Below are 26,229 nucleotides of genomic sequence, written 5' to 3'. Positions count from 1 at the left end.
TGGATTTGTGTACTTTTTACGTCTCTTGTAAAATGTAGATAGAGTACGTTCTGTACAGTGTAAAACGAAAGCATGTTGTTGAGCAAGCCCTCGGTTTCTTCTGTGTTTTGCAAAGGCATAACTAGTCAGAACTCAGCCTGGAGGGGCCACCCCTGCCCCCACAGATGTTAGCGCCTCCTCTTGCTGGGGTGAGCAGAATGTGTGAGGTGAGGTTCTCAAGTGCGTACCCCACTACACACACACCCACCCCTCCAGGAGCATGCGCATCAAGAAGGAGAAGGCGGTCTCGGCGCCCTGGCCTGGCTGTGCTAGCTCTGTGTCCGCAGGCCTCCCCGGGTCTTTGTTTCCTCTCAGGCCCGGGACAGTGGCCTGCAAAGAAACAGGCTCCTGGCCCTGAGAACCCCATTGAGGAGCTGTGGAAAGTACAGGCTTCTGGCCTTCATTCCAGTTGGAGGGTGGTGGGAATTTCCCTTTGCACTCAGAACTGCCCGCCCAGCCTCCTTACTCCTTGCCTGTGGCCAAGCTTGTCCGCTGTGTTGCTCGTCTTTCTCTTCCATATCTGACAGTGTATTAGTTTACGGGGAGTGAACTCTTGAATGAATGAATATACGAACCGGAAGTGGATTTCTGTGGCAGGAGGAAGTAGTGATGTTGGAAACACTGAACTGGTTGACGACTGTGATGAGGGTGTTGGGTTGTGGGCTTGACCATTTTAGAAAGCAACCTACAGAATTCTTTTTGTTTTTAAGGATTTTTTTTTCCTGTGGATTTTTTTTTTAAGTCTTTGTTGAATTTGTTACAATATTGCTTCAGTTTTATATTTTGGGTTTTTTGGTCACAAGTCATGTGAGATTTTAGCTCCCTGATTAGGGATTGAATCTGCACTCCCCTCACTGGAAGGTGAAGCCTTAACCACAGGACTACCAGGGACGTCCTAACATACAGGATTCTGTGCTGGGTGAGAGGTGGTCAGGCTGGTTTTTTGTTTTGTTTTTCTTGCGTACAGGAAACCAAGACGACCCAGCTGGCACAGGTGTATCCCAGCTAAATAAAGGGAAAAAAAATAGATGAAGTGGGTGATCCAGTCACTTAAAGAAGTCACTAACAAATTGTCATGGAATCATCGTTAGCAGTGCTACAGTGGTATGCACTTTTCTAGGGAACTTGTCGTTGTATTTTCTTAATTTTTTTCCTAAAATTAGTATCTAAAGGATATAAATATCAATAACAAAGTATAAGAGTGTGGTTTTTTTCCTCTCTAGAAAAATAGGATATAGTATATGCTCTTATACAGTTTTACAACTTTTCTCCCCTTTAATCTATCATGGATAGATTTCCATGGCAATACATGTAAATTCACCTTTAAAAAAAAACTGCATAAAATTCTTTTGGATTGACACTTTATAAACTGTTCTCTACAGAAGAATATTTAGATGGTTGCCACCTTTCAGTATGTGTATAGAAATGGACATTTTCATGGCCCTATGGGTCTATATGATGAAATTCCCAGAAGTACTGGGACAGGGGCACTTAATATTTGGACAAATAGTGCTTAATTCCTCTCAAAAAGGTTGCATACATTTATTTTTCTACCACCAGTAGTTGAGAATTCTTTTTACCTATTCTCTTTCTTACTGTATCGTCAAACTTAAAAATTTTTTGCCAGCCTGTTGGGTGAAAAGTGACAGCTTATTTACTTTTGTGTTTTATTATTATTTTCCCTCCTCATTCTTTTTTCTTTCGGTTTTATTGAGACATAATTGATGTACAGTGCTGTGTATAAGTTTAAGGTGTACAGCATAATGATTTGACTTGTATTGTGACAAAAACACCCACAGTAAGTTTAGTGACATCCATCATCTCTATTTTTTTTTTTTTTAAAAAAAGGGAAAAAAATTTTTTATTTTGTGATGAGAACTCAGGATTTATCCTCATAGTAACTTTTGTAGGTACTATACAGAAGTGTTAGCCTTTCTTTTCCATCTGAGCCACCAGGGAAGCCCTATTAACTACAGCTATTCTGCTGTACATTGCATTCCTGGGACTTATCTTATAACTAATAGTTTGTATCTTTTGACCACCTTCATCCAATTCCTCCTCCCCCCAGCTCTCTGCCTCTAGTAACCACAAACCTGACCTCTTTTTCTGATTTTTTTTTCTTTTTGCTGTAGGTTCTGCATATGAGTGAGGTCATACAGTATTTGTCTCTCTCTGATTTAGAATAATGCTTTCAAGATCCATTCGTGAAGGAACTTCCATACTGTTTTCCATCATAATTGCTAACAATTTGCATTCCTACCAACAGTGTACAAGGGCTCCCTATTTCTCCACATCTTCACTAGCATGTGTTATCGCTTGCCTTTTTGATGATAACCATTCTAACAGACACTGTTGCAAAGGCATACACATAGCAGCAGATGCATGTAAAGGTGATCAACATCACTGGTCCTCCGAGAAATGCAAATTAAAACCACCGTGAGATATATAGTGCACCCAGTTTCTCGGTAAGGGTTAAAGTTTTTTCCTCATTGTGATCAAGAGAAAGAAACTGACAGTAAACGGTCATTGGTGTGGATTTTCCCAGAAAGTGCACTGTTAGCCCCAGGGCTGGCCGTGGCCCTAAGGCCAGAGGTCAGGCTGGAGCTCACACAGGCCAGGCACACTGACCTCTGCGGTGTTTGAAGTAAAATGCCCAGAGTTTGTTTTATCAGTAGATAAAATGTAAATAATTCTCACTGGGAGCTCTTTCTGAACCTTTGTGAAATAGCGTTAAAGGACAGTTTGAAGGGATTGGAGTGGGGATGGGGGAATGTGTACATGAGTTTTAATGATTAGTTCTTATCAGTAAAATGGTGGAAAATAATGAGTTCCCTGCCTACTCCCTGGACTGCTTTTGAAGATCCAATGAGGCCTTGTTTGTCTTCATAGTCATTTTCAACCAATTATGATGTTAGCCTTTTACATTCCCTTAGCTTTCAGTCCTTAGCTTTCAGACCTCCTTGCAGAACCGGAGTGGATATTATTGTTACCTCCTTTCACAGCTAAGAAAACTGAGGCTTGGATTTGCTCAGATGAGGACGAATCTCCTACCTGAGGCTGTCAGTTCAGTTCAGTTCAGTCGCTCAGTCGTGTCCGACTCTTTGCGACCCCATGAATCGTAGCACCCCAGGCCTTCCTGTCCATCACCAACTCCCAGAGTTCAAGCCCTTCAAAAAATTCACAACACGTGGGAAGGGCTGATATTTAAACATATGGAGTGAACATGTTCCTTAGAGGATAAAGGATTAGTTGTGTCTGACTCTTTGCGACCCCACCTGACTGTAACCCTCCTCTGACCATGGATTCTCCAGGCAAGAATACTGGAGTGGGTTGCCATTCCGTTCTCCAGGGGATCTTCCCAATCCAGGGACTGAACCGGGTCTCCTGCTCTGTAAGCAGAGTCTTTACAGTCTGAGCCACCAGGGAAGCAAGCTTAGAGGATAAAGCCATGTTGAAACATGTCATCTGTTCATCATTGCTGTCATCTTTATCACAATGATAATATTATCATTGCTTATATTAGTATGGTTTAGCAAGACATTTTCTTCTTTGCCTTAAAGAAACTGAAAAACCACATTTGTTTTCTAGTATAAAAGTAGGACCTTTTTTTTTTAATTTAAGTTTTAAAAATTAGAAATATGTACAGACAGTAAAAATATCAGAGTGTCATAACTCACCCATAGGTAACCTCAATTTTATGTGTTAATACCTAAGTATGTATTTGTCTAAATTTATGTACATACAGTTTTTTTTTTTTTTGGCTCTACCATGTTATATGCGAAATCCTAGTTTCCCCAACCAGGGATCGAACCCATGGCCCCCATGTTGGAAGCCTGGATTCTTAACCAATGGACCACCAGGGAATTCCCCTACCCCACCCCACCACCCACTTTTTTTTTTTTTTACATACTGGTTTCACTGGGGACATTGATTCTTTCTCAGTGGGGATTTTAGAGACTTGACACCTATTTGCCTGGAGTGGTTTGTTGTTGTGGAGTCACTCAGTCGTGTCCAACCCTTTGCGACCCCATGGACTGGAGCCTGCCAGGCTTCTCTGTCTATCACCATCTCCCAGAGCTGGAGTGGTCGTGGTGGGATCTTTTCTTGAGTCAGTCTCTCCTGACCCTCCTTCCACTGTGAATCTGTGATGCCTAAAGAATTCTCAGGTAAGAATAAAGCAGATACTAAGGGTTGCAGGCCTTAGTGTCTATCTGCTTAGGCTTAGGCCCAGGCCATCCAGTGATCTCAGCCACAGCCTCACCTCCATACTGTGTTCATTCACCTCGACGGAGTCTACTGTTACCTGACAGGTAGTGTCAGGGAGGAAGAAATTTTCCTCTAGCCTCCTCGTTCTTCTGGCTCATCCAAGAATGAAATTGATCTGAGACAGATTGATGGGAGGAAGTCAAACAAAATTTTAATAACATGAATACATGGGAGAGACCAGGAAAAAGTAACTCACTGAAATGAACGAAGCCCTCACCTCAAATACCATCCTCAAACAAAGGCAGAGGTGTTGAGAGTGGGAGAGCCAGGGCAAGTTACCAGGAAAAACAAGGAAACAAGGGTGATCACAGTACACATTTATACCACTTCCTTCTCCATTGATCAATTGAGTTTCTAGAGATTTGATCAACCTTCTCTTCTGGGGACAGAGGGAGATTTCCCATACAAATATAAGTGTTTCTTACAAAAAGGGAATTCTTACTTGGTTTTCAGAGCTCTTTCAGTGTCGGCTATTACCCCAAAAATAACTAGCTTGAAACAATGTGCCGAAGAGATGTGTTTTAGGGTGGCAAATTCTCCTCCCCTGTAGTAGTGTGGCTGCTTTTGTTTTCATTTTGCTCTTCAGCATTGTAATCTTTTCCTATAATTAACATGGCGAAAAAGAAAAAAGTAACCTTAAGATTTCTTTAAAAAATAGAAAGCCTGTTGGACTTTGAGCTGGATTTAAATCCCAGCTCTGTTATTTGTGATGTTGGATAAACCTCTGAGTCTGTTTCAGCAGTAAAATGCTGATAAGAGTATCTCCTTACAGAATTATCTTGCGCGTTAGGCATATAAAATGCCATCCTCATAAAGTAACACTGAGACTCATTAACTATTTGCTACCTATTGGGTCTGTGTATGTATGGAAAAAATCAGGACCTTTCTGTATTTTCAGTTCCATGAAAGTTCAGGTGTATAGAGTTGTATGGGTGGAGGTTATATACTGGATAAGTTGCAGGCATGTAATAATATTTTTGCCTCATAAGTTGTTAAGGGTGTTCTACAGCTTTCGGAGTGAAAGACGTCTCAAGATATGTTGGCAAGTGGTATCCTACTTAAGGATGCTGGAGAACCAGGTGTAATTAAGAGATCTCAGAAGTGGTTAGTGGTCCTTTCCTTGTGCATGTAATAGTATTTGCCCTTTGATTTGTGATCACAGCCGTTTTTAACAGGGTGTGTCATTTCTGGGCTCTGCAGTTTCAGTCTGGCTTTGAACACTTTGCTTAAAACATGCCACACCCATTTCCAATTTCTTCATATTAGAATGGTATATCCAAAGATCTTATTTTCCTTTCCTGTCTCCATCTTAGTGAATAAACTGTTTATATTCCTTTCCCTGCCTTTCTTTGAAAAGTCCTGGTACTCTCAGCAAATTCCATGGGACCTAGGCGCCTAGACAGGTAGCAAAGAATGGAAATTCACTTTTGGATTCTTCTCTGTGTAATTACCCTCTTCCCGGGTATTTCCAGGCCCTTCTCATCCTGATGCCTATTGTACTGATAGTTTATTGAAAATTCAAAAGCTGGTAACCTGGTGTTGGACCTGCAGAAGAAGTCCCCAGTGTTTATTCTCAAGGAGTCTGTGATTGAGTGGGATGCAAACATTGGAAGTTCCACCTGGTTCTTCCTGGACACAACCTGTTCCCTGTGTCCACTTTCCAATGTCTGTTGCTTCTGATGAACCCTTCAACCTAGACGTATTTGTTTGAACTCTGTAGATGAGTTTTCCCCCACCCTAGAGATTGTCTTCATCGAAGAACGGAATTAAAAGTACATACAGTCTGTGTGTTCACTTAGAAATGATCCAAACACCTGACAGCTGTTGTGAGGTTGCCCCTAAACCAACAGGTACACTGGTGTTTCACAAAGTTGTGTTATTTGCAAAATCTTGTCTTCCATAACTGCTTGTCTTTAGAAGACTGCCTGTTTAAAAGGGAGACCTCTGAGAATTGTTTGCTACAAACAAATGGCTTCCAACACTTCTGCAAACTCCTTTAGGAGGAACATATTAATAGGATCAATAATCCAGGGATTAAGAGCCAGCTTTGTGGCTTGGGTTTGGTGAGTTGTAGATCGACCTAGGACCAAGACAAAGAAATTGGGTAGTAAACCATTAGGGATTTGTTTTTCCAACGGACTGGTTGAGAGTTGTGTCTTATTATAAGGAGGTGATTTCTGCTTTACTAAAATACTGTTTTAAAGTGAATATCTTTGTAGTTTTTGCTGCATCTTTTTTCAGTTAAATGAGGTTTTGATTCAGTTAAATGAGGATTTGATTCATACCAGTTTAGCGACTTAGCAGCAGCAGCAGTTACAATCAAGCCACTGCTCTGGATCTCCTTTATGCTCACATTATTTTAATTGTTAAATCAATTTTTTTAGAATCCAGTAATGTTATACATTGTACAGTAAGTTGCACAGGGTAAAGTAACTCTTTCTTCCTACGCCTGACCCCAGCTACCTGACCCCTTCAGCTGCCCAGTCCACAAACTCAGTGCCAGCACATTCTTGTAGAGATAACTCCATACATATATAAACATCTCTGTGTGTAGTATTCTTTTTCCCTCTCAGTCGCACTAGCATGCTGTGATGGACTTATTTTGGTGGCCTTCCCAGTGAACTCCACCTCCTTGTATGTAAGTTCAGTCAGTTCAGTTCAGTCGCTCAGTCGTGTCCGACTCTGCGACCCCATGAATCACAGCACTCTAGGCCTCCCTGTCCATCACCAACTCCCGGAGTTCACTCAGACTCACGTATGTAAACTTGTATGTAAACCCTTATGTAATTCTCTCCTATATTGACTGAGCTTGGCCTTGTGACTGGCTTTGGCCAATGGTGGATTAACAAGTGTGATGCAGGCAGAGGCTTGGTAAGTGCTTTTTCTCTAGGAATGCTTACTATTGTGACACTCCCTCTCAGAACCCAGAAAACCTCAATTGTGAGGTGCCCAGCCTAGCCATGGAGAGAGGCTACGTGAAAGAGAACCAAGGTCCCTACCAACAGCAGCCAGCATCAACTTGCCAGCTATGTCATGAATGCACTGTCTTCTTGGAAGATAGTCCGAGCCCCATCCAGGTCACCTGAGATGATGCTCTATGGAGCAGAGATGAGCATTTCTTGCCAAACCTGTCTGAACTAAAAAACTGTGAGCGGTTATCATAAGCCACTAGGTTCAGTTTGTCATGTAGTAACGGATATCCAAAACACTAGATTCTAAAACTGTGAGCGGTCATCATAAGCCACTAGGTTCAGTTTGTCATGTAGTAACGGATATCTGAAACACTAGATTCTAACAGTGAAGAACCCTCCTGCCAACCCAGGAGACATAAGAGACTCAGGTTCGATCCCTGGGTTGGGAAAATCCCCTGGAGGAGGGCATGGCAACCCACTCCAGTATTCTTGCCTGGAGAATCCCACGGACAGAAGAGCCTGTCAGGCTATAGTCCATGGCATCGCAGAGGATCCAACACTGAAGCAACTTAGCGCACACTCATAAATTAATTATTCCCTTTTCTCTATTTAAAAATATTTTTAAAAAAAAACAATTCCTTGTAATTATTAATTCCAAATTAGCTTATGATTTCCTCTGTGGATATACAAATAAACATTCATAATCTGTTTCAAAAGTTATTTAAATTTTCATCTTGTTAAGCTGCTCAAAAGCTGAAGTTGAAAAGATCTGCATTTTATACACGGGGACATAGAAGATCAGTCCACATAATGGAGATTCAACTGAAGATGAGCAGGGTTGTATAGGTGCCTAGTGACATATACTTTTTTTTTTTATAATCAGGTACCATATATAAAATCCTATGCCCAAATGTCTGAAGCAGTACTGATAAAGAAATGCAAAAAAAAAAAAAAAAAGGCTGTCTGAGGAGGCCTTACAAATAGCAGTGAAAAGAAGAGAAGCAAAAAGCAAAGGAGAAAAGGAAAGATATACCCATTTGAATGCAGAGTTCCAAAGAATAGCAAGAAGAGATAAGAAAGCCTTCCTCAGTGATCAATGCAAAGAAATAGAGGAAAACAATGGAATGGGAAAGACTAGAGATTGCTTCAAGAATATTAGAGATACCAAGGGAACATTTCATGAAAAGATGGGCTCAATAAAGGACAGAAATGCTATGGACCTAACAGAAGCAGAAGATATTAAGAAGACGTGGCAAGAATACACAGAAGAACTGTACAAAAAAGATGTTCACGATGCAGATAATCACAATGGTGTGACCACTCACAGTCACCTAGAGCCAGACATCCTGGAATATGAAGTCAAGTGGGCCTTAGGAAGCATCACTACAAACAAAGCTAGTGGAGGTGATGGAATTCCAGTTGAGCTATTTCAAATCCTGAAAGATGATGCTGTGAAAGTGCTGCACTCAGTATGTACTCATCAGTGGCCTCAGGACTGGAAAAGGTCAATTTTCATTCCAGTCCCAAAGAAAGGCAATGCCAAAGAATGCTCAAACTACCACACAATTGCACTCATCTCAAACGCTAGTAAAGTGATGCTCAAAATTCTCCAAGCCAGGCTTCAGCAATATGTGAACCGTGAACTTCCAGATGTTCAAGCTGGTTTTAGAAAAGGCAGAGGAACCAGAGATCAAATTGCCAACATCCGCTGGATCATTGAACAAGCAAGAAAGTTCCAGAAAAACATCTATTTCTGCTTTATTGACTGTGCGAAAGCCTTTGACTGTGTGGATCACAATAAACTGTGGACAATTCTAAAAGAAATGGGCATACCAGACCACCTGACCTGCCTCTTGAGAAATCTGTATGCAGGTAGGAAGCAACAGTTAGAACTGGACGTGGAACAACAGACTGGTTCTAAATAGGAAAGGAGTATGTCAAGGCTGTATATTGTCACCCTGCTTATTTAACTTCTATGCAGAGTACATCATGAGAATCGCTGGGCTGGAAGAAGCACAGGCTGGAATCAAGATTGCTGAGAGAACTATCAATAACTTCAGATATGCAGATGACACCACCTTTATGGCAGAAAGTGAAGAAGAACTAAAGAGTCTCTTGATGAAAGTGAAAGAGGAGAGTGAAAAAGTTGGCTTAAAGCTCAACATTCAGAAAACTAAGATCATGGCGTCCGGTCCTATCACTTCATGGGAAATAGATGGGGAAACAGTAGAAATAGTGTCAGACTTCATTTTTTAGGCTCCAAAATCACTGCAGATGGTGATTGCAGCCATGAAATTAAAAGACGCTTACTCCTTGGAAGGAAAGCTATGACCAATCTAGACGGCATATTCAAAAGCAGAGACATTACTTTGCCAACAAAGGTTCGTCTAGTCAAGGCTATGGTTTTTCTAGTTGTCATGTATGGATGTGAGAGTTGGACTATAAAGAAAGCTGAGCACCTAAGAATAGATACTTTTGAAGTGTGGTGTTGGAGAAGACTCTTCAGAGTTCCTTGGACTGCAAGGAGATTCAACCAGTCCATCCTAAAGGAGATCAGTCCTGGATGTTCATTGGAAGGACTGATGTTGAAGCTGAAACTCCAATACTTTGGCCAACTGATGTGAAGAACTGACTCATTTGAAAAGACCCTGATGCTGGGAAAGATTGAGGGCAGGAGGAGAAGGGGATGACAGAGTATGAGATGGTTGGATGCCATCACCAACTCAATGGACATGGGTTTGGGTAGACTCTGGGAGTTGGTGATGGACAGGGAGGCCTGGAGTGCTGCGGTTCATGGGGTCGCAAAGAGACACGACTGAGTGACTGAATTGAACTGAAAAACTATATCTAATTGTGAGAGTGGTGAGGCTTGGATCTTAGGAAGAGGAAATTTTGCTGAATAGAATGGCTGAAGCCACAACATCATGAGAAGAGTTCAGGAAATTACACTTGAGCCATGATCAAATAAAAAAATGAATCCTTTTAGTTGGGTGGAGCACGTGTCATTTTGAGTAATAACCACAGTGGTCCATGTGGGGCAGGGCCTCTGTGGAGGCAGCTCCGAGACTTGACTTGTTCAGCCTGACTTCCTGTTCTTCCAGCTGTCCCCCTCCCACTCCCCTTGGTGCCCTGGGCACCGCTGAGCTCAAGGAGCATCCTTCATGACCCTTGGTCATAGGCACCGTGGTCTGACCCCATGGGCTGGGAGGTCTGTACTCGGAACATGTGCCTGCTGCTGCTGCTGCTACTGCTGCTGCTAAGTCGCTTCAGTCGTGTCCGACTCTGTGGGACCCCATAGACGGCAGCCCACCAGGCTCCCCCGTCCCTGGGATTCTCCAGGCAAGAACACTGGAGTGGGTTGCCATTTCCTTCTCCAATGCAGGAAAGTGAAAAGTGAAAGTGAAGTCGATCAGTCGTGCCCGACTCTTAGCGACCCCATGGACTGCAGCTTACCAGGCTCCTCCGTCCGTGGGATTTTCCAGGCAAGAGTACTGGAGTGGGGTGCCATTGCCTTCTCCGGAACATGTGCCTGGTGGTCGTTAAATCTAACCCCTGCTAAGAGAATGAGACGGACACACCTAGAAAGCGAGGCAGAATTAGGGTGTTGGCTATCCTGTGTATTTGCATTCCAGCAGGACCTCCAAAATTGGAGCTAAAAGGACTGAGCCTAGTGGGGCGGTTTCAGGTGTCGACTGGAGTCAGGAAGGTCTTGAGGGACTTGTGCGCTTCAGGGCTCTCTGCCTGTGTTCAGACTCGCCATGCCTGTCCCGTGTCTGTCAGTCCCATCATGGTCTCCTTTCCTGCGGAAACCTTTACTCCATCCATGGTAGAAAAACATTTCACCAAGGTGGGCTTTTGACTTCTGTGTTCAGAATCACAGAAATAGCTGGAAGGAACCCCTCTGAATCCTTTCATTTGACGTTTGTTGTTGTCGTTGTTTAGAAGCTTAGTTGTGTCCGACTCTTCTGCAGCCCCATGGACTGTAGCCCACCAGGCTCCTCTGTCCATGGGATTCTCCAGGCAAGAATACTGGAGTGGGTTGCCATTTCCTTCTCCAGGTCATCTTCCCGACCCAGGGATTGAACCTGCATCTCCTGCATTGTGGGTGGACTCTCTATCACTGAGCCACCAGGGAAGCCCATTCATTTGATGAGTAGTATCTTTTGATGTTCTTATCCTCTTGAGATGTTTGGATACCAGCAGTATTGTTTTCCATTTTCTCAGGGCCCAGACAAGCTGGGAGATTTTAGAGAACGTTTCACTTGAAGGATAAAAAATGTTCCTTCTCTTTCTTTTAGATCCTGTCTAAGCTCTCCCAGCCAGCGATGAAGCAGAGCTTTGCCTTTGACAACAATGGCTACGAGGATGACCTGGATGGCGTGCGCCCCTCCCACACGGCCACTGGCACCATCAACATCGTGGGCATGACCTGCCAGTCGTGTGTCAAGTCCATCGAGGGCAGGGTCTCCAGTTTGAAAGGCATTGTGAGCATTAAGGTTTCCCTGGAGCAGGGCAGCGCTGAGGTGAGGTACGTGCCCTCAGTGGTAAGCCTGGTGCAGATTTGCCATCAGATTGAAGACATGGGCTTCCAGGCCAGTGTTGCTGAGGGAAAGGCCACCTCCTGGCCCTCCAGGGTCTCACCTGCCTCAGAGGCCATGGTCAAACTTCGGGTGGAGGGCATGACCTGCCAGTCCTGTGTCAGCTCCATAGAAGGCAAGATCGGGAAACTGCAGGGCGTCCTGAGGGTCCGCGTCTCGCTCAGCAACCAGGAGGCAGTCATCACTTACCAGCCTTACCTTATCCAACCCCAAGACCTCAGGGACCACATAACTGACATGGGATTTGAAGCCGTCATCAAGAACAAGGTGGCCCCCGTGAGCCTAGGACCCATAGACGTCAGGCGGCTCCAGAGCACCCTCTCAGCAGCCCCTCCGGCTCCCGTTAATCAGAATGACAATAACTCTGAGACCCTGGGGGGCCAGGGGATCCCCCTGCACCTGAGAGTGGATGGAATGCACTGTAAGTCTTGTGTCCTGAACATTGAAGACAATATCGGCCGGCTCCCCGGGGTTCAGAGTATTCACGTGTCCCTGGAGAGCAGGACTGCCCAAGTCCAGTACGACCCTTCTCTCGTCTCCCCAGGGGCCCTGCAGAGAGCCATTGAGGCCCTGCCTCCTGGGAACTTTAAAGTCTGTCTTCCCAATGGGGTGGAAGGGAGTGGGCCAGACTCCAGGAGCCCCCCGGCGTCCAGTGCGCCCTGTACCGTGATGCTGGCCATCGCCGGCATGACCTGCAAGTCTTGCGTCCAGTCCATCGAAGGCCTGATCTCCCAGAGGGCGGGTGTGCACCAGATCTCAGTCTTTTTGGCCGAAGGGACTGCAGTGGTTCTCTACGATCCATCTCAAACTCACCCAGAAGAACTGCGAGCTGCGGTGGAGGACATGGGATTCGAGGCCTCCATCCTGGCTGGTATGTGGTGATGCGTGTCAGGGCTCCCTGGGGGCGTCTCCTTTCTCTCTCGTCTTATGACGACGTGATCCCTGCACAGTTGGACAGGGGAGCCACACTCCCTGCCTCCCAGGTCCTCCGAGCTGACAATTCTGCAACTTAAGCCAGTGGGCCAGTTGTCAGGATCGAGGAGCTAGAATTCCCAGGTGTTTCTGTGTTGCCTCTCAGGTCGCTGGGACTCAGTGCTAAGTTCCTTGCACTTTTGGCTTCTTTTCTGAAGAGAACGCTGATCCTGTATTGTTTGTAAATAACATACTGTGGGAACACCTGGCCCTTCTCTCTCCAAAGGAGCCATCCTCATTTGCTCGGAGATTTCTCTGCTGAACAAAACAGAATAATAAAGACAACAGGACCTTGGTCCTAGCCCCTGGAGCCCACTCTGTTGAAAGTGGGAATGAAGGAAAGGGCGGGACGATGGTTCCTTTCCCCCACCACCAGCCATGGCTGTGAGAAGAGGGGGACAAGACAGCTTTCACAAAGTGAGGAGCCCACAGGCTTGACCCCACGTCAGTCAGTAGAACGTTTCCTGGGTGGTGGCCGTCCCCAAGCCCTCTCGCATTGACCCACCAGCCACTCACTTGCTGCTTTTCCCTCTACTTCCCTTGCACTGAGCCCTGCACGGTGTCCTGGCACCTATCGTGTTTCTGCCCCTCGCCAGGCCTGTGTGAGCTGTGGGCCACTGGGAAGTGAGGTGTAGCCCCTCCGGAGAGCTCGTGTGGTAGCGAGAAGGGGAAACCATGCCGGGCCGCAGGGGTAGGCTGGTGAGGTAGGGGGCTCGGTGGTGGTAGGAAGGCTCCTCTGCAGGGAGAGGGTGGGATTGAGCCATGGGAGATGGCAGAAACCCTTCCACCGCCTCCCCCACCACCCCTCATGTCTCATTCCCACTCACCTCCCCCCGGAGGAGCCCTTCCTAGACAGGGGGCTCAGGGGGGCTCAGATCCCTGTACACACACCCCTGATGGGAGCGTGTGAGTCATGAGGAGGAACTGTGCCCCACCCTGTGCTTTGTCTTTGTACCAAGTTTCAGGAAGGAGTTTTGTTTTTAAACAAAAATCAGTAAAGAAAACAGCAGGACAGTAAATCCTGTACTTAGAAGGTAAGACATGCAGTGTGGAGTGGCCATCTGCTCTGTTTGTGTGAGGCTTAAAGTCTTTCAACAGTGGAATCAAGTTCATGGCAGTAAAAAGAAATTTGCCTTGAACTACATAATCCAAAATAATTGAACTCAACAAAAAGTAAACCTGGGGGAAAACAGGGGTTTTGATTGGCCACAATTATGAGAATTATGTTTAGCCCAAGAGGTACTTAGGGTGCCAGATTTAGCAAATAAAAATCCGGGACACCTAGTTTGCATTTGAATTTCAGATAAACAATAAAGAATGTTTTAGAATTAGTATGTCCCATGCAGTATTTGAGACATACTAAAAAAAAAAAACAAACCTTGTTTATCTGAAATCCAGTTTTATCCGGGCGTCCTGTATTTTACCTGTCAGACTTAATTTAGGATAAACTGTAAGTGTGCTGCTGGAGAAGGAAACGGCAACCAACTCCAGTATTCATGCCTGGAAAATCCCATGGACCGAGGGGCCTGGTGGGCTACAATCCATGGGGTTGCAAAGAGTCGGACACGACTGAGCAACTTCTGTGTGTGTGTGTGTGTGTGTGTAAGTGTGCTGATGACTATCTTTTAAAACCATGTAAATGGTTTGTATTTTTTTTTGTATTTGTAATTGTATTTTTATACAAATACATTATTTGTGTTTTTTTCGGTCATTCTGAATTGACCAGGGGTTCTTTGAGGACAGTCGTCCAACCACATGATTTGCTTCTCCTTGCACAGACTCATTTCCTTGTGATAAATATCTGAAAGCATAGTTGCTGGGTCATAGGATATCAGCCTTATTTCATTCCATCGAAAATATTTATCGTGCCACTACTAAGTACCAAACTGTTAGGGGTACCATTTTTGATAATACTGTTACGTAGGTTTCCAGAAAGCCAAATCAATGTATACGCCCTCTCAGGGTTGGCATAAAGGACCCAGTAGCATAGGCTGGCTTGAGTTCCTGTTCATTTATTTAAACTTTAGCAGTCTTCAGAAGCTTAGAATTTAGTTGAGTTAGACCTCTGTGTTGGAGAATAGCACGAATGTTAGTGAAACTGTTGACCACAGTATTTGAATAGAAAGGCGAGTGAATCCAGACAGTGATGATGGAGAGCAGCAGGAGGGATTGGTGGATTAGGAGTAGGAGGTTGAATGTTAAGAGCCTGAGATCCAGAGGTGGAGTCATTTTGAAGGACAAGGTCCAGGAGAGCAGAACTGTGCTAGGTGAGGTGATAGTCTGCATCCAGAAGGTTGGAGGGCTCTAAGGCTGGAGCACTGGAGGGTCTTCACTGAAGGGGCTGAAAGTGTCCATCACCTGCACTCCAAGTGAGTGGAAGTAGTTTTAGCACTTTCCAGAAAATGAGCTTCTATTGTAGTGGCTGTGGACTTTGAAGTAATGAGAGTTAATCGTCAAATGATGGCATTCTCTTCTACGTACTCTTCAAGAGTATTTTGTGTCATCACGAAAGTGTGACTTTCCAGAAAATGAGCTTCTATCATAGCAGCTCTGGACTTTGAAATAATGAGAGTTCATCGTCAAATGATGGCATTCGTTTCTACACACTCTTCAAGAGTATTTCGTGTCATCGCAAAAGTGTAACTTTTCAGAACGATGAAATCGTTCTGTATCTTGATCTGGTTGATGCTTAGTTACATCCATCTATACATGTGTGGTGGGCAAATGTCTGCTCCCTGATCCGTGGAACTCGGCGGAGAAAGGATGGCCTTTTCAGTATTGGAGCCGGATGACTGGAAATCCAAGCAGAAAGAAACTACCCTTGACCATCACCTCAGACCTACACAGAAGTTAATGTGAGGCATATCAGTGACCTGAATGTAGACCTTCATGTAAGATAACAGAGCTCAGTGAAGAAGCCAGAGCTAGAAGAAAACATCGTGAATATTTTCATTGTTGAGGTAGACATGTCCATTAACAGAGGAAAGAGTGCATCACCACTGACGTTGGTTTAGTTGACTGTACATTGGACTTCATTCACATCAAGGGCTTCTCTTATCAAAAGAGATAGCATTAGATGAGGGTGACAAAGCAAGCCACAGACTGTCAGGCCATGTTCACAGTGGGTACAGCTGACAAAGGGCTCCTGCCCAGAATGTATAGAGGACTTAGACAAATGAGGAAAGGGCCAGCAACTCAATTAAGGTGTTTGGGGCAGTTTGATTCTCAGAGGGGAGGGAGTGGGCCTCTGTTTACCAGGATGCTATAGTGGTTAAAAGACAGTCCAGATGTGTAAGCTCGATTCCCTGATTTCTGAGGGGTTTGGGACAAAGTATTTAATTTCTTATAATTCATTTCTTCATCTGTAAAATAGAATCAGTAGCAGTATTTGCCACAAGGCTACGTTGACAGTTAAAGGAGGCCATATGTGTGCTTAACGGCGGCGGGGGGGAGGGTGCCTGGTGAGTTCTTATCACTGCTGTCGTTGTCATCATCCATTAGAGCATTCGTCTACCCAGAACATTCCATCCTTGCAGTATTGGTGTGTTTTCCTACATGTGGAATCGTGTCTCCATCTGACTGTGGAGAGAGAGATTCAGTGATGAAATCTCTGGTTCCCCACCCTACCCATATCTTCTCCATGAACTTTGACCTGAATATTGTTAGGCTTGACCCTCCTGTTCCAGAAAAAAATTAATTCATTCTTCTAGTTTGAATGATTTCTAATTTGAATGCTTTCTGACCTTCTGTCCTAGAAAACTGTTCCAGCAACCACATTGGCAACCACAGCTCTGGGAGTGCCGTGGGGCACGCGGCGGCTGGCACACCTGTGCCTGTGCAGGGAGGGACTCCCCAGCCAGGGGAGCTCCATACTAACCACATCCCCCGCCAGTCGCCCAAGGCCCTGCCGGCCTCCACCACGGTGGCCCCAAAGAAGTGCTTCCTACAGATCTCAGGCATGACCTGTGCATCCTGTGTGTCCAACATAGAGAGGAACCTGCAGAAAGAACCTGGTAAGAGGTCCACACTGCAGAGCCTGGAATGCTGCTGCAAGGCGGTCGAGTAGACTGTCGGGCGTCATGGTTAGCAATGTGGGGTGGTGTGTGCGCCCTTTGGCATCTCTACTGACCACGTTTATCAGGAGCCCTGATAATCTGGTGGGGCTTCCCTGGTGGCTCAGTGGTAAAGAACCCACTTGCCAATGCAGGATATGCGGGTTTGATCCCTGGGTTGGGAAGATTCCCCTGGAGAAAGGGAATGGCTACCCACTCCAGGATTCTTGCCTGGAGAATCCCACAGACAGAGGAGCCTGGCGGGCTACAGTCCATGGGGTCACAAAGAGTCGGACATGACTTAGTACGCGCTGATAATCTGGTGGCGTGTTCATTGTATGTTAGAGGATAGATGTTTCTCTGGAAACATCTGGAGCAGTTGGCATTCTGCCCTTTAAGGAGTATTTAGTTTGAGATAAAATGGATCTCTGAGTGAGTTAGCCATGGGGAACCCGGTTTAGAGGTCAAGGTACAGTCATGAGTGGCCTCCCCACCTAGCTTGTCTTGGTAGCAGTCTGTGGTTTTCCCTTCCAAAGCCTCTTACTGTCAAATACATCATCAATAGCCTGTATTTTGTGGAGAAGTTCCAGTTTCAAATATTCTGCCCTGTTGTCCCTGTAAATCATAAACAGTTGTAAAAACACCGAAGTTTTGTCCTCTAAACAACATCGGCCATCTGGTTTCTTAAGCCTGAAAGTGGAACAAAAATCCCGTCCCAATTTTGTGTTTGGAGAATGTCTGAACCATGACTCTGCTGGCCTCCGGGGTCACTTTCTGTCTTCCTGCGGCTCCTTGTGAACTCCTGCTCACCAAGCCTACAGCTCCCTGGGGCTCTAGAGGATGGTTCTCAAACTGAGGTGTTCCTGGAGCTCCCCTGTCACCCTTGGGTGGGTCACTTGGAAGTTACCCTGTGGTTCACAGGCCCATGTTTCTCTTCCTCACCTGAATCCCTCATTTTATCCCTTATGACATTGTTTTTTAAAGCACATCATTCCTTTCATTTACGTGAATGAGCTTTCTTTTCCCCCCTTAAACAATTTTTTTTTAAATGAAATTACATAGTATTTTATTTTTTATTTATTTTTTTCACTCAGTGGAAGGCAGGACCTCCCTCCCTTAAACTATTAATGAGCAATAGCAGTAGCAAGATAGTCCATGGGATTTCTTTTACATTCCTGAAAGCAATTGAAAACGGAAAAAGAGTAAGGAAAACCACTTTTGAAAATTATTTTTTTCTCCTGTGTGTGAAAGTGGAGGGGAAAAGTACCTCCTTGGTGTAACAGTAGTTGCCAGCTGCAGACGCCGTCCCCTGCTTACGTCCTCACCAGTGTCTCCTAGGGCCTGACTCAAGCTGCCCCTGCCGGGGTGGCAGCATGGCTCAGTCTGGGAGTGGGGTGACCCCCAGAGCGAACCCCAGACCCACTGAGCCAGAGTCTGTGCTTTCACCAGGTCCTTGGGTGATTTGTATGTCCACTAATGTGTGAGGAGCGTGGCTCTAGAATGGTGGCTCTCACGCTTGGCTGTCCATTAGAACCCCCGGGAGAGCTTTAACTTGCCTGCAATGCAGGAGACATAATGAGACTATGGTTTGATCCCTGGGTGGGAAAGATTCCCTGGAGTAGGGTCTGGCAACACACTCTAGTATTCTTGCCTGGAGAATCCCATGGACAGAGGAGCCTGGCAGGCTACGGGCCATGGGGTCGCAAAGAGTCAGACATGACTGAGTGCCTAATACAAAGGGCCAGGTATGGTGACTGTTAGCGCTCCTCCCCAGGTGATCCTCACGCCCAGCCAAGTGTGAGCACCACTGTTCTAGAAACTTCTGGGGGCAGAGGTCTTCCTCTGCTAGCTTGTGTTGAGCTCATCATCTCCCAGAGCCCTGGCCTGGAGGGTTCCAGCTGTGCCCCGCTGGTTGCAGGGATCCTGTCCGTGCTGGTTGCCCTGATGGCGGGAAAGGCAGAGGTGAAGTACAACCCGGAAGCCATCCAGCCCCTGGAGATAGCAAAGCTCATCCAGGACCTGGGCTTTGAGGCAGCAGTGATGGAAGACTACACGGGCTCGGATGGTGACCTCGAGCTGATGGTAAGCACGGCGGCTGGGCTGGAGCAGGGGGCTGGGCGGTGCAGGCCCAAGACGGCCTCCACAGCCGGGGCTGTGAGCAGGACGCTCGCCCGTCTTGCTTATATCCTGTCGTCGCTGGGTTCTCCTTTGAAGCCAGTAACTAGGATCTGTTTGTTTTGTGAAGGAATGCCCTCTGTGTCAGAGTAATAGGGATGCATCCAGGGTTTTAGGAGGAGGAGGCAGTGGTGGGAGAGGAAGAGGAATTAGAGCCAGCAACTATCCTGAGCTTGGTGGTTCAAGGGAGTCAAATCTGAACACGTTCCGTGAGGCCGGGAGGGAAGCTGAAAGGCCAGAGGGGTGTCCAGGCCATGGGATGTGAGTCAGCGAGGAAGCCAGCAGCCATCGCAGGGGAAGAGGGCTTGGTCGGAGGCACAGAACATATCTGGAAGGTGTCTGGTGACTAGAGTGTGGCCGGGCACTTGGTCCGGGGTGAACGCTGTCCGTGGTGGTCGCTGCTCCCAGCGCTGCTGGAGGGGGCGGGACGAGGTGGGGGCATGCTTTCCCGTCTGCCCTCTGTTGCCAGCTGTACTTGTCAACAAATCATGGAAGACAACAGATGGGTCTCCTATTTCACATGTAGTGTGCTCACAAGCACTTCTGTGCAAAGCTTCTTTTGTACAAATAAAGGGAGACTTAGAAGGAATCCACAAGCATTGAGTAACGCTGTTTACCAAAGTGACTGCATCTTTCTTCTTTGCTGTGTTTAGTCCCTGCTGTTAGTGGTGAGTAAATGTTTGAAGAGTAAGTGCTGAGGACATGAGTGGCACTTTGAGGTCCTGATAAGTGGTGTTCATTGTAGAGCAAGCCCTCCGCTCTGGCCGGGCCTCGGTGTGTGCGGAGGGGCCCACGGTAGCACTCGATGGGTTACAGCCGGAATCAGGGCTGGCAATAGGAGCAGGGCCCCTCTGAAAACCTCCAGGTCCAGAGGTGCTCGTCTCTGCACAGACTACGGCATGGGAAGTCTAGAACAAGACTGTCATTTGAGGGGACTTCCCTGGTGGTCCAATGGTTAAGACTCCAAGCGTCCAATGCAGCCGGTGTGGGTTCCATCCCTGAGCGGGGAACTAAGATCCCACGTGCTGTGTGGTGTGGCCAAAAAAAAAAAAAAGACAGTGGGGAAGATGAAAACATTTTTTTGAACAATGTTTTGTTTTTTTAAATTGCAGTGTTATTTTTTAAGACACTAAGCGGTATCGATACTTGTATTGTCATCACATGCTCAGGTATTTTATGTCTGTATTTAATTTGTTTTCTGGGAAGTGCTGACCACTGATGCTCAGAAGTGAAGAAGTGAAATCACTCAGTCCTGTCCAACTCTTTGCGACCCCACGGACTGTAGCCTACCAGGCTCCTCTGTCCATGGGATTTTCCAGGCAAGAGTGCTGAAGTGGGTTGCCATTTCCTTCTCCAGGGGATCTTCCTGACCCAGGGATGGAACCCGGGTTTCCTGCATTGTAGGCAGACACTTTTACCATCTGAGCCACCAGGGAAGTGATACTCAGAAGAGTTAGTCGTCTGGCTCACTTGATGCAGATGACGGATGGCTGACTCACTTGGAATTCCTTTCTCACACTGGTGCACGCAGCCTGGGGTGGCGGAAATGGATAACCAGGACAGGGCTGTGAAAGTCTATTGTTACCAGAGCTGGGAGCCAGGCCTTAGTCCTTGCCATCTGCTTAGTGATTGGTCTCCTGTACCTGAGGTGGGGAGGAGCACTGGTTATATATCCTGAAGCCTCTGGGGAATGTCTGGGGTTAAAATCTTGCACTGGAGGTTCGGGGGCTTGCACGTTGGGAAGGAGGACAGAGTTCTTGTGGCTGCCTGTTAACCAGCTCCCTGTATGCCATTGATGGAGTCCTCTGGACCCTAGGTCAGTGGGATCTTTGTCATCCTTTGCTGCAGATCACGGGGATGACCTGCGCCTCCTGTGTTCACAACATAGAATCCAAACTCAGGAGGACAGAAGGCATCACCTACGCCTCTGTGGCTCTCGCCACCAGCAAAGCCCACGTGAAGTTTGATCCTGAAATTATTGGTCCGCGGGATATTGTCAAACTCATCGAGGTGAGTCATTCATCCAAAAAATTTTGCACCCATGTTTTTAAAAACAGTGATTTATAATCATCATAGGAAAATGAGCAAAATGTAGCTAATTAAAAAAAAGAGAGAAAATCAGCTAGTATAATATATTGATAAAATCCTTCAGATTTTCCCGTGGAAATAAGGTGACTTATTTTAAAATAAACTATAAGGGTTTAGTAAGTCTCAGATAATCTGAGATTGAAAATCAGTGAAGGGGGCTTCCCAGGTGGCTCATTGGCCAAGAATCCACCTGCTAATGCAGGGTTGCAAGAGGTGTGTGTTTGATCCCTGGGTGGGGAAGCTCCCCTGGAGAAGGAAAAGGCAACCCACTCCAGTATTCTTGCCTGGGAAATCCCATGGACAGAGGAGCCTGACAGGCAACAGTCCATGGGATCTCAAGAGTCAGACACGACTTAACAACTAAACAACAGGAAAAAGAAAAAGACATTATTGTTTTGATTTCAAGTAGTCCCCGAGAAACAGCAGCATCACCAGGATTCCTGGTACATGGTGTTAAGTCGACTAATGGTGAGAATCCCCTGATAGTCCAGGGGTAGGACGCTGCGCTCTCACTGAGGAGCGCCTGGCTGGGCTCGATCCCTGGCTAGGAACTAAGATCCCACGAGCCATGCAACACAGCCAAAAAAAAAAAAAAAGGGACTAGTAGTAATTTTTAATATTATTTACATCTGTGCCAAGTATCTGCAGATGAAAGGACTGTTGGTGTTGGGAAGAGTTTCCCTGCATTTGGGCCTTCTTTGCAGTCATTTCTCCTTTGGAAAATTGGTCAACGCAGTTTCATATACCTCCACTCCATTCCTTCCTCACGTTGCCATAGACATTCCATATCCTCTCCTAGGCTGTGTTGTATCAGAGTGTCAGTGGTGATCTGGCTGGGCCGAGACAGTCAAAACTGAACCAGATGAACTCATAACGACTAACGGTGAAGTTTAGCAGGGACTGTGGCTTATGAAATGAAACATTTCAGAGCAGGCTTTGAGTTGTGGTAAATTTTCCTTTGTGTGTGTGTGTGTGTGTGTGTGAAAGAGAGGTATTGTCTGTTGTCTGGCCTAGCAGAGCTCTTTGATATGCAAATACTGTTACTGCTATTGATATGGTGCCTTAATCTTAGAGGTAGATAACTCAGCTTCTTTATCAGATGAGGAAGAGTGACCCCCCCAGAGAGGTTCAGGGACTTAGATCCCCCGCACCCAGCTAAAGGTTGCAAGACCTGGTACTCAAACCCAGGTCTCCCAGCTCCAAGCTCAGTGGGCATCCAGTTTCTGCCATGCCGCAGGTCTTACGGAACAGTGATGATAAGGCACTGGTGAGGGAGAGAAGTTGACGGATGCAGTAATGATGGGCAGTGTCCAGGTGGAGCTTGGAGCATATCTCCAGTACCCTTCCTGTTTCTTTTTATTTATTTTAAAAGATAATTTATTTGGCAGCGCTGAGTGTTAGTGGTGGCATGTGGGATCCTTTTTTAGCTGCAGCATGTGTAATCTTAGTTGTAGCATGTGGGATCTAGTTCCCTGAGCAGGGATTGAACCCAGGCCCTCTGCTTTGGGAGCTTGGAGTTTTAGCCACTGGACCACCAGGGAAGGTCTCCCCCACTTCCTGTTTAGAACACCCTACTGGCCTCTACCCAGCTCACTGTAGCTCCCTCCTTGTTCTTACTCGGGGAATAGTGCCAGTGTCTGGCCCCCATTCCTGCATCTCTGGGGCATCATTTCCTGATGTAACTAGGCCGGCATTAGTTGCGAAGGATTTGTCTTTAGATGGCCTTATGTGCTGTTTCTCCTACTGTAACACATTTTTGCGTACAGTCTCAACATCACAGTCCCCGGGGCCCCTCTTTCTATTGCGCTGACTGACAGGACATTTCCTGACAGCTTTTTCTGTGTAATTTCTTAAAGGGAATCAGAAATCTAGTGATCAGATCAAATAAGGCAGAGAAGGGTGGAGGAGAGAAGTGAGGCAGCCAAAGAACTGGGAGAGATAATCCCTGAGAAAACCACAGATGCTGTTGGCGTCAGTCTGCTCAGCGGGAGAGCCTGTGCTGAGGGGTGGGGGACCTGTGACTGGATCCAGCACTTCCGATGATGCTGTGGCTTTGGTCGGGGGTTTGACCTCTGACCTTCAGTTTCATCCTGCAGAGAGCAGTGGCCACGGACCAACTCCCCAACTGATACTGGGGAGTCTTTCACTCACGAATCCCAAGCTTGTAACTCGGCATCCGTCAGCTCTGGGCAGGCTCAGTCACCTCCCAGCGTCCGCTGCCTTTGCCGACAGAAGGAGCAGGCATCCCTGTGGGCAGCATCTGTAGGGCGATGTGGGGACAGAAGTCATGAGTCCTCAGAGGCAGTTGTAGGTTAACCTCATTTCCAAAGATGTAAAGTGCTTTCTCCTGATGCCTGTTTTAACCAAGAGCCTTCTTTCTTGTTTCCTCCTTTTGATAACAAGGAAATTGGCTTTCGTGCCTCCCTGGCCCAGAGGATCCCCAATGCTCATCACTTGGACCACAAGGTGGAAATAAAGCAGTAGGTAGACCAGCACTGTAGCTCTGCCTATGGGGCCAGTTCTCCCCGTACCTCCCCTGCCTGATTCTGTGCTAATCGGGGTCCCTGTGGCCCCCTCAAGCTGCCCCCCGATCCTGCCGCCACCTCCTACAGCACCTTCTGCTGAATTAATCGCCTTTACCTCATAATGCTAACCCTTTACAACAATACTGTCCTGCAGTACCTTCTGCTATGACAGAAACACTGTATGTCTGCATTGCCCAGTATGAAATGCAGCCACTGTGACTCAGCAAATACATTTTTAATTCCACTTCACTTTAATTTTAATTTAAATAGCTACCTATGGCTGATGGCTAACAGATTGGATAGCACTTAACATGTGAGTTTTGAAGAAAGAACAGTAGCGGCCATAGTCTGAGGATGGTCAGCCTCTTTGGGGCTGAACGCTCAGCTTTTTCTGGGCCTTGGTTGCCTCGCCTGTAGATTGGAGGTACCACTTCTGCCACGAGCAGGCCACGGCTACGTCTAAACATCCCTGGAGCATCCGTGCAGGGAGGTTTAGACCTTTGATGTCCCCTCAGATGGCCAATGTAGGGAGCGAGCACTGCTCTCATTGTAGCCCTTGGTGGCCTGTCCCAGACATGGGGCAGAGGCAAGTCTCAACCCGAGTCCTCGGGAGGGGACCAGCCTGGAAGCCAGGGGGCAGGCGGAGCCTGACGTGTCCGTGTTGCTGCGTTGCTTTCCAGGTGGAAGAACTCTTTCCTGTGCAGCCTGGTGTTTGGCATCCCCGTCATGGGTTTAATGATCTATATGTTGATACCCAGCCATGAGCCCCAGTCGACGGTCCTGGACCACAACGTCATCCCAGGACTGTCCATCCTGAATCTCATCTTCTTTATCTTGTGCACCTTTGTCCAGGTGCGTATCAGGGGCTGGCGGGAGGCACACCCGCCCGGCATGCCTGCGTGTGGCCAGCAGGTGCTGTCCGCTTAGCATGCTGTCGGTTGAGCCAAGTGCCTCTTCATTGCCTGTTTCCCCACCACCCAGCCTGTTGCTGACTGTTTCTATCTTATGGCTGACACTAAGGGCCTGACATGGGGAATGAGAAAGGACCTGGCTTCATGGGCAGTTCACAGGTGACCAAACTCCCCCGGGACAGCAGCCCTTTCGAGGCAAGGCTTGGTGATCCAGGGTAGCGTGTTTGCTTTTTTCCCACTGAATTCGCCGTCAGAAGCGGCAGCTGGACCGCCCTGGAGCTCTTGCTGCTCTTCTATATCTTATCTTGAATGACCGAGATGCAGTCCCGGGGAATCATAATTTAAAAGGCACAGCCCTTGTGTTTTGTCTACCTTGGGGACCACATCCAGGAACTAGCTGTGTTTCTGGTGGAGACGTGCCTTCCGTTTGGAATATAAAATAAAACTCCTGACTTAATATTAGGCTTAGTACTAGAATATTAGAATTAATTCGTATGAATTAGGACTGTCTGGAGGCAAGTATTTGTAGGCTGGATTTGTTTTTTTCCCCAGATCCTCGTCTGTATAGGAAAAATACATATTTACATGCATATATGTCCGTGTGTGTATGTATTCACTACTACAGACATAGGCCTTTTTTTCCAGCTGAAATAGACTTATACTAGACCCACTGATCTATAACTGGCTTTGTCACTCAGCCACGCACTGTGTACGTCTCTCCCATCAGCAGTCTCTTCAGAAGGGACCGCATAGCACTGTGCCCAGTATGCACGCACTGTGATCTCTTTCACCATCTCCACCATCCATGGACATTTACGTGGTCGAGTCCTCTGGGTCTTAAAGGTCTCCCATGAGCATCCACTCCTGTGGCCAGAAGTCCTCTGAGTGAGGAAGTACATTTCATACATGTCAGTTACAGAGGGCAAAGGGATGTCGGCATCGTGGGTGAGCTCAGAGTATTTGCAGTCCCGAGGGGCCCCGCATGACTGTCGCTCTCCCCCACCACCTTCCAGTTCCTCGGCGGCTGGTACTTCTATGTCCAGGCCTACAAATCTCTGAGACACGGGATGGCCAACATGGACGTGCTCATCGTGCTGGCCACGAGCGTCGCCTATGTCTACTCCCTCGTCATCCTGGTGGTGGCCGTGGCCGAGAAGGCCGAGAGGAGCCCCGTGACCTTCTTTGACACGCCCCCCATGCTCTTCGTCTTCATTGCCCTGGGGCGGTGGCTGGAACACGTGGTGAAGGTAACTGCAGCCTCAGATTAAAGGCAGAGCTCTTTCCTCAGCAGCACAAACCTCAGTTCATCTGAACACCGTGGTTAGAATTACTCGTGATACGCCGTCAAGGCCACGACTCGAAGAAACATGAAACCTACATATAATTAGGTACCCCAGCCGCTAATCTCCAAACCAGTCGCTACTTCTAAAATCCCAGCTAATCTGGTTAATTATTAAAAGCCTTTGTTCAGGCGCCGCGTGCAGTGGAAAGAACCCGGGCTTTCGGGTCAGAGGTCGCATCGTTTCTTGGTAAATAACCGAGCGTGTGGCTTCCTGGATTAGATATCCACATTCCCACCTCAGGGTCATGCCGTTCTTACCACCATTGTTCCAGATGTCAGTGTGTCCTATAAAAGAATGGAACTCGGGCCCTAAAAAAATCAGAGTGAACCTAAAAGTAAATGGTCGGTG

General features: G+C 46.8%; 1 protein-coding gene across 6 annotated transcripts in view; it reads left to right on the top strand.

Annotated features, from left to right (window-relative positions):
• The window catches only part of ATP7B (ATPase copper transporting beta), a 74,543-nt gene that overhangs the window by 26,109 nt on the left and 22,205 nt on the right, over nucleotides 1-26,229 (top strand). For 5 of the 6 annotated variants that reach the window (XM_061434691.1, XM_061434689.1, XM_061434690.1 and 2 more), the window contains 7 exons: nucleotides 11,516-12,686; nucleotides 16,543-16,800; nucleotides 18,758-18,921; nucleotides 20,863-21,024; nucleotides 23,506-23,582; nucleotides 24,308-24,479; nucleotides 25,552-25,785. In XM_061434691.1, the coding sequence (XP_061290675.1) occupies nucleotides 11,516-12,686; nucleotides 16,543-16,800; nucleotides 18,758-18,921; nucleotides 20,863-21,024; nucleotides 23,506-23,582; nucleotides 24,308-24,479; nucleotides 25,552-25,785 (2,238 nt within the window). Of the gene's footprint in view, nucleotides 1-4,111; nucleotides 7,453-11,515; nucleotides 12,687-16,542; nucleotides 16,801-18,757; nucleotides 18,922-20,862; nucleotides 21,025-23,505; nucleotides 23,583-24,307; nucleotides 24,480-25,551; nucleotides 25,786-26,229 lie in introns of those variants that run through there. The other variant, XM_061434692.1, reaches the window with a different exon arrangement.

The sequence above is a fragment of the Bos javanicus genome, chromosome 12 (assembly GCF_032452875.1).
Source record: "Bos javanicus breed banteng chromosome 12, ARS-OSU_banteng_1.0, whole genome shotgun sequence".
NCBI lineage: Eukaryota > Metazoa > Chordata > Mammalia > Artiodactyla > Bovidae > Bos > Bos javanicus.
Note: the sequence above shows the minus strand (reverse complement) of the source record. Positions and strands in the feature narration are given on the sequence as shown.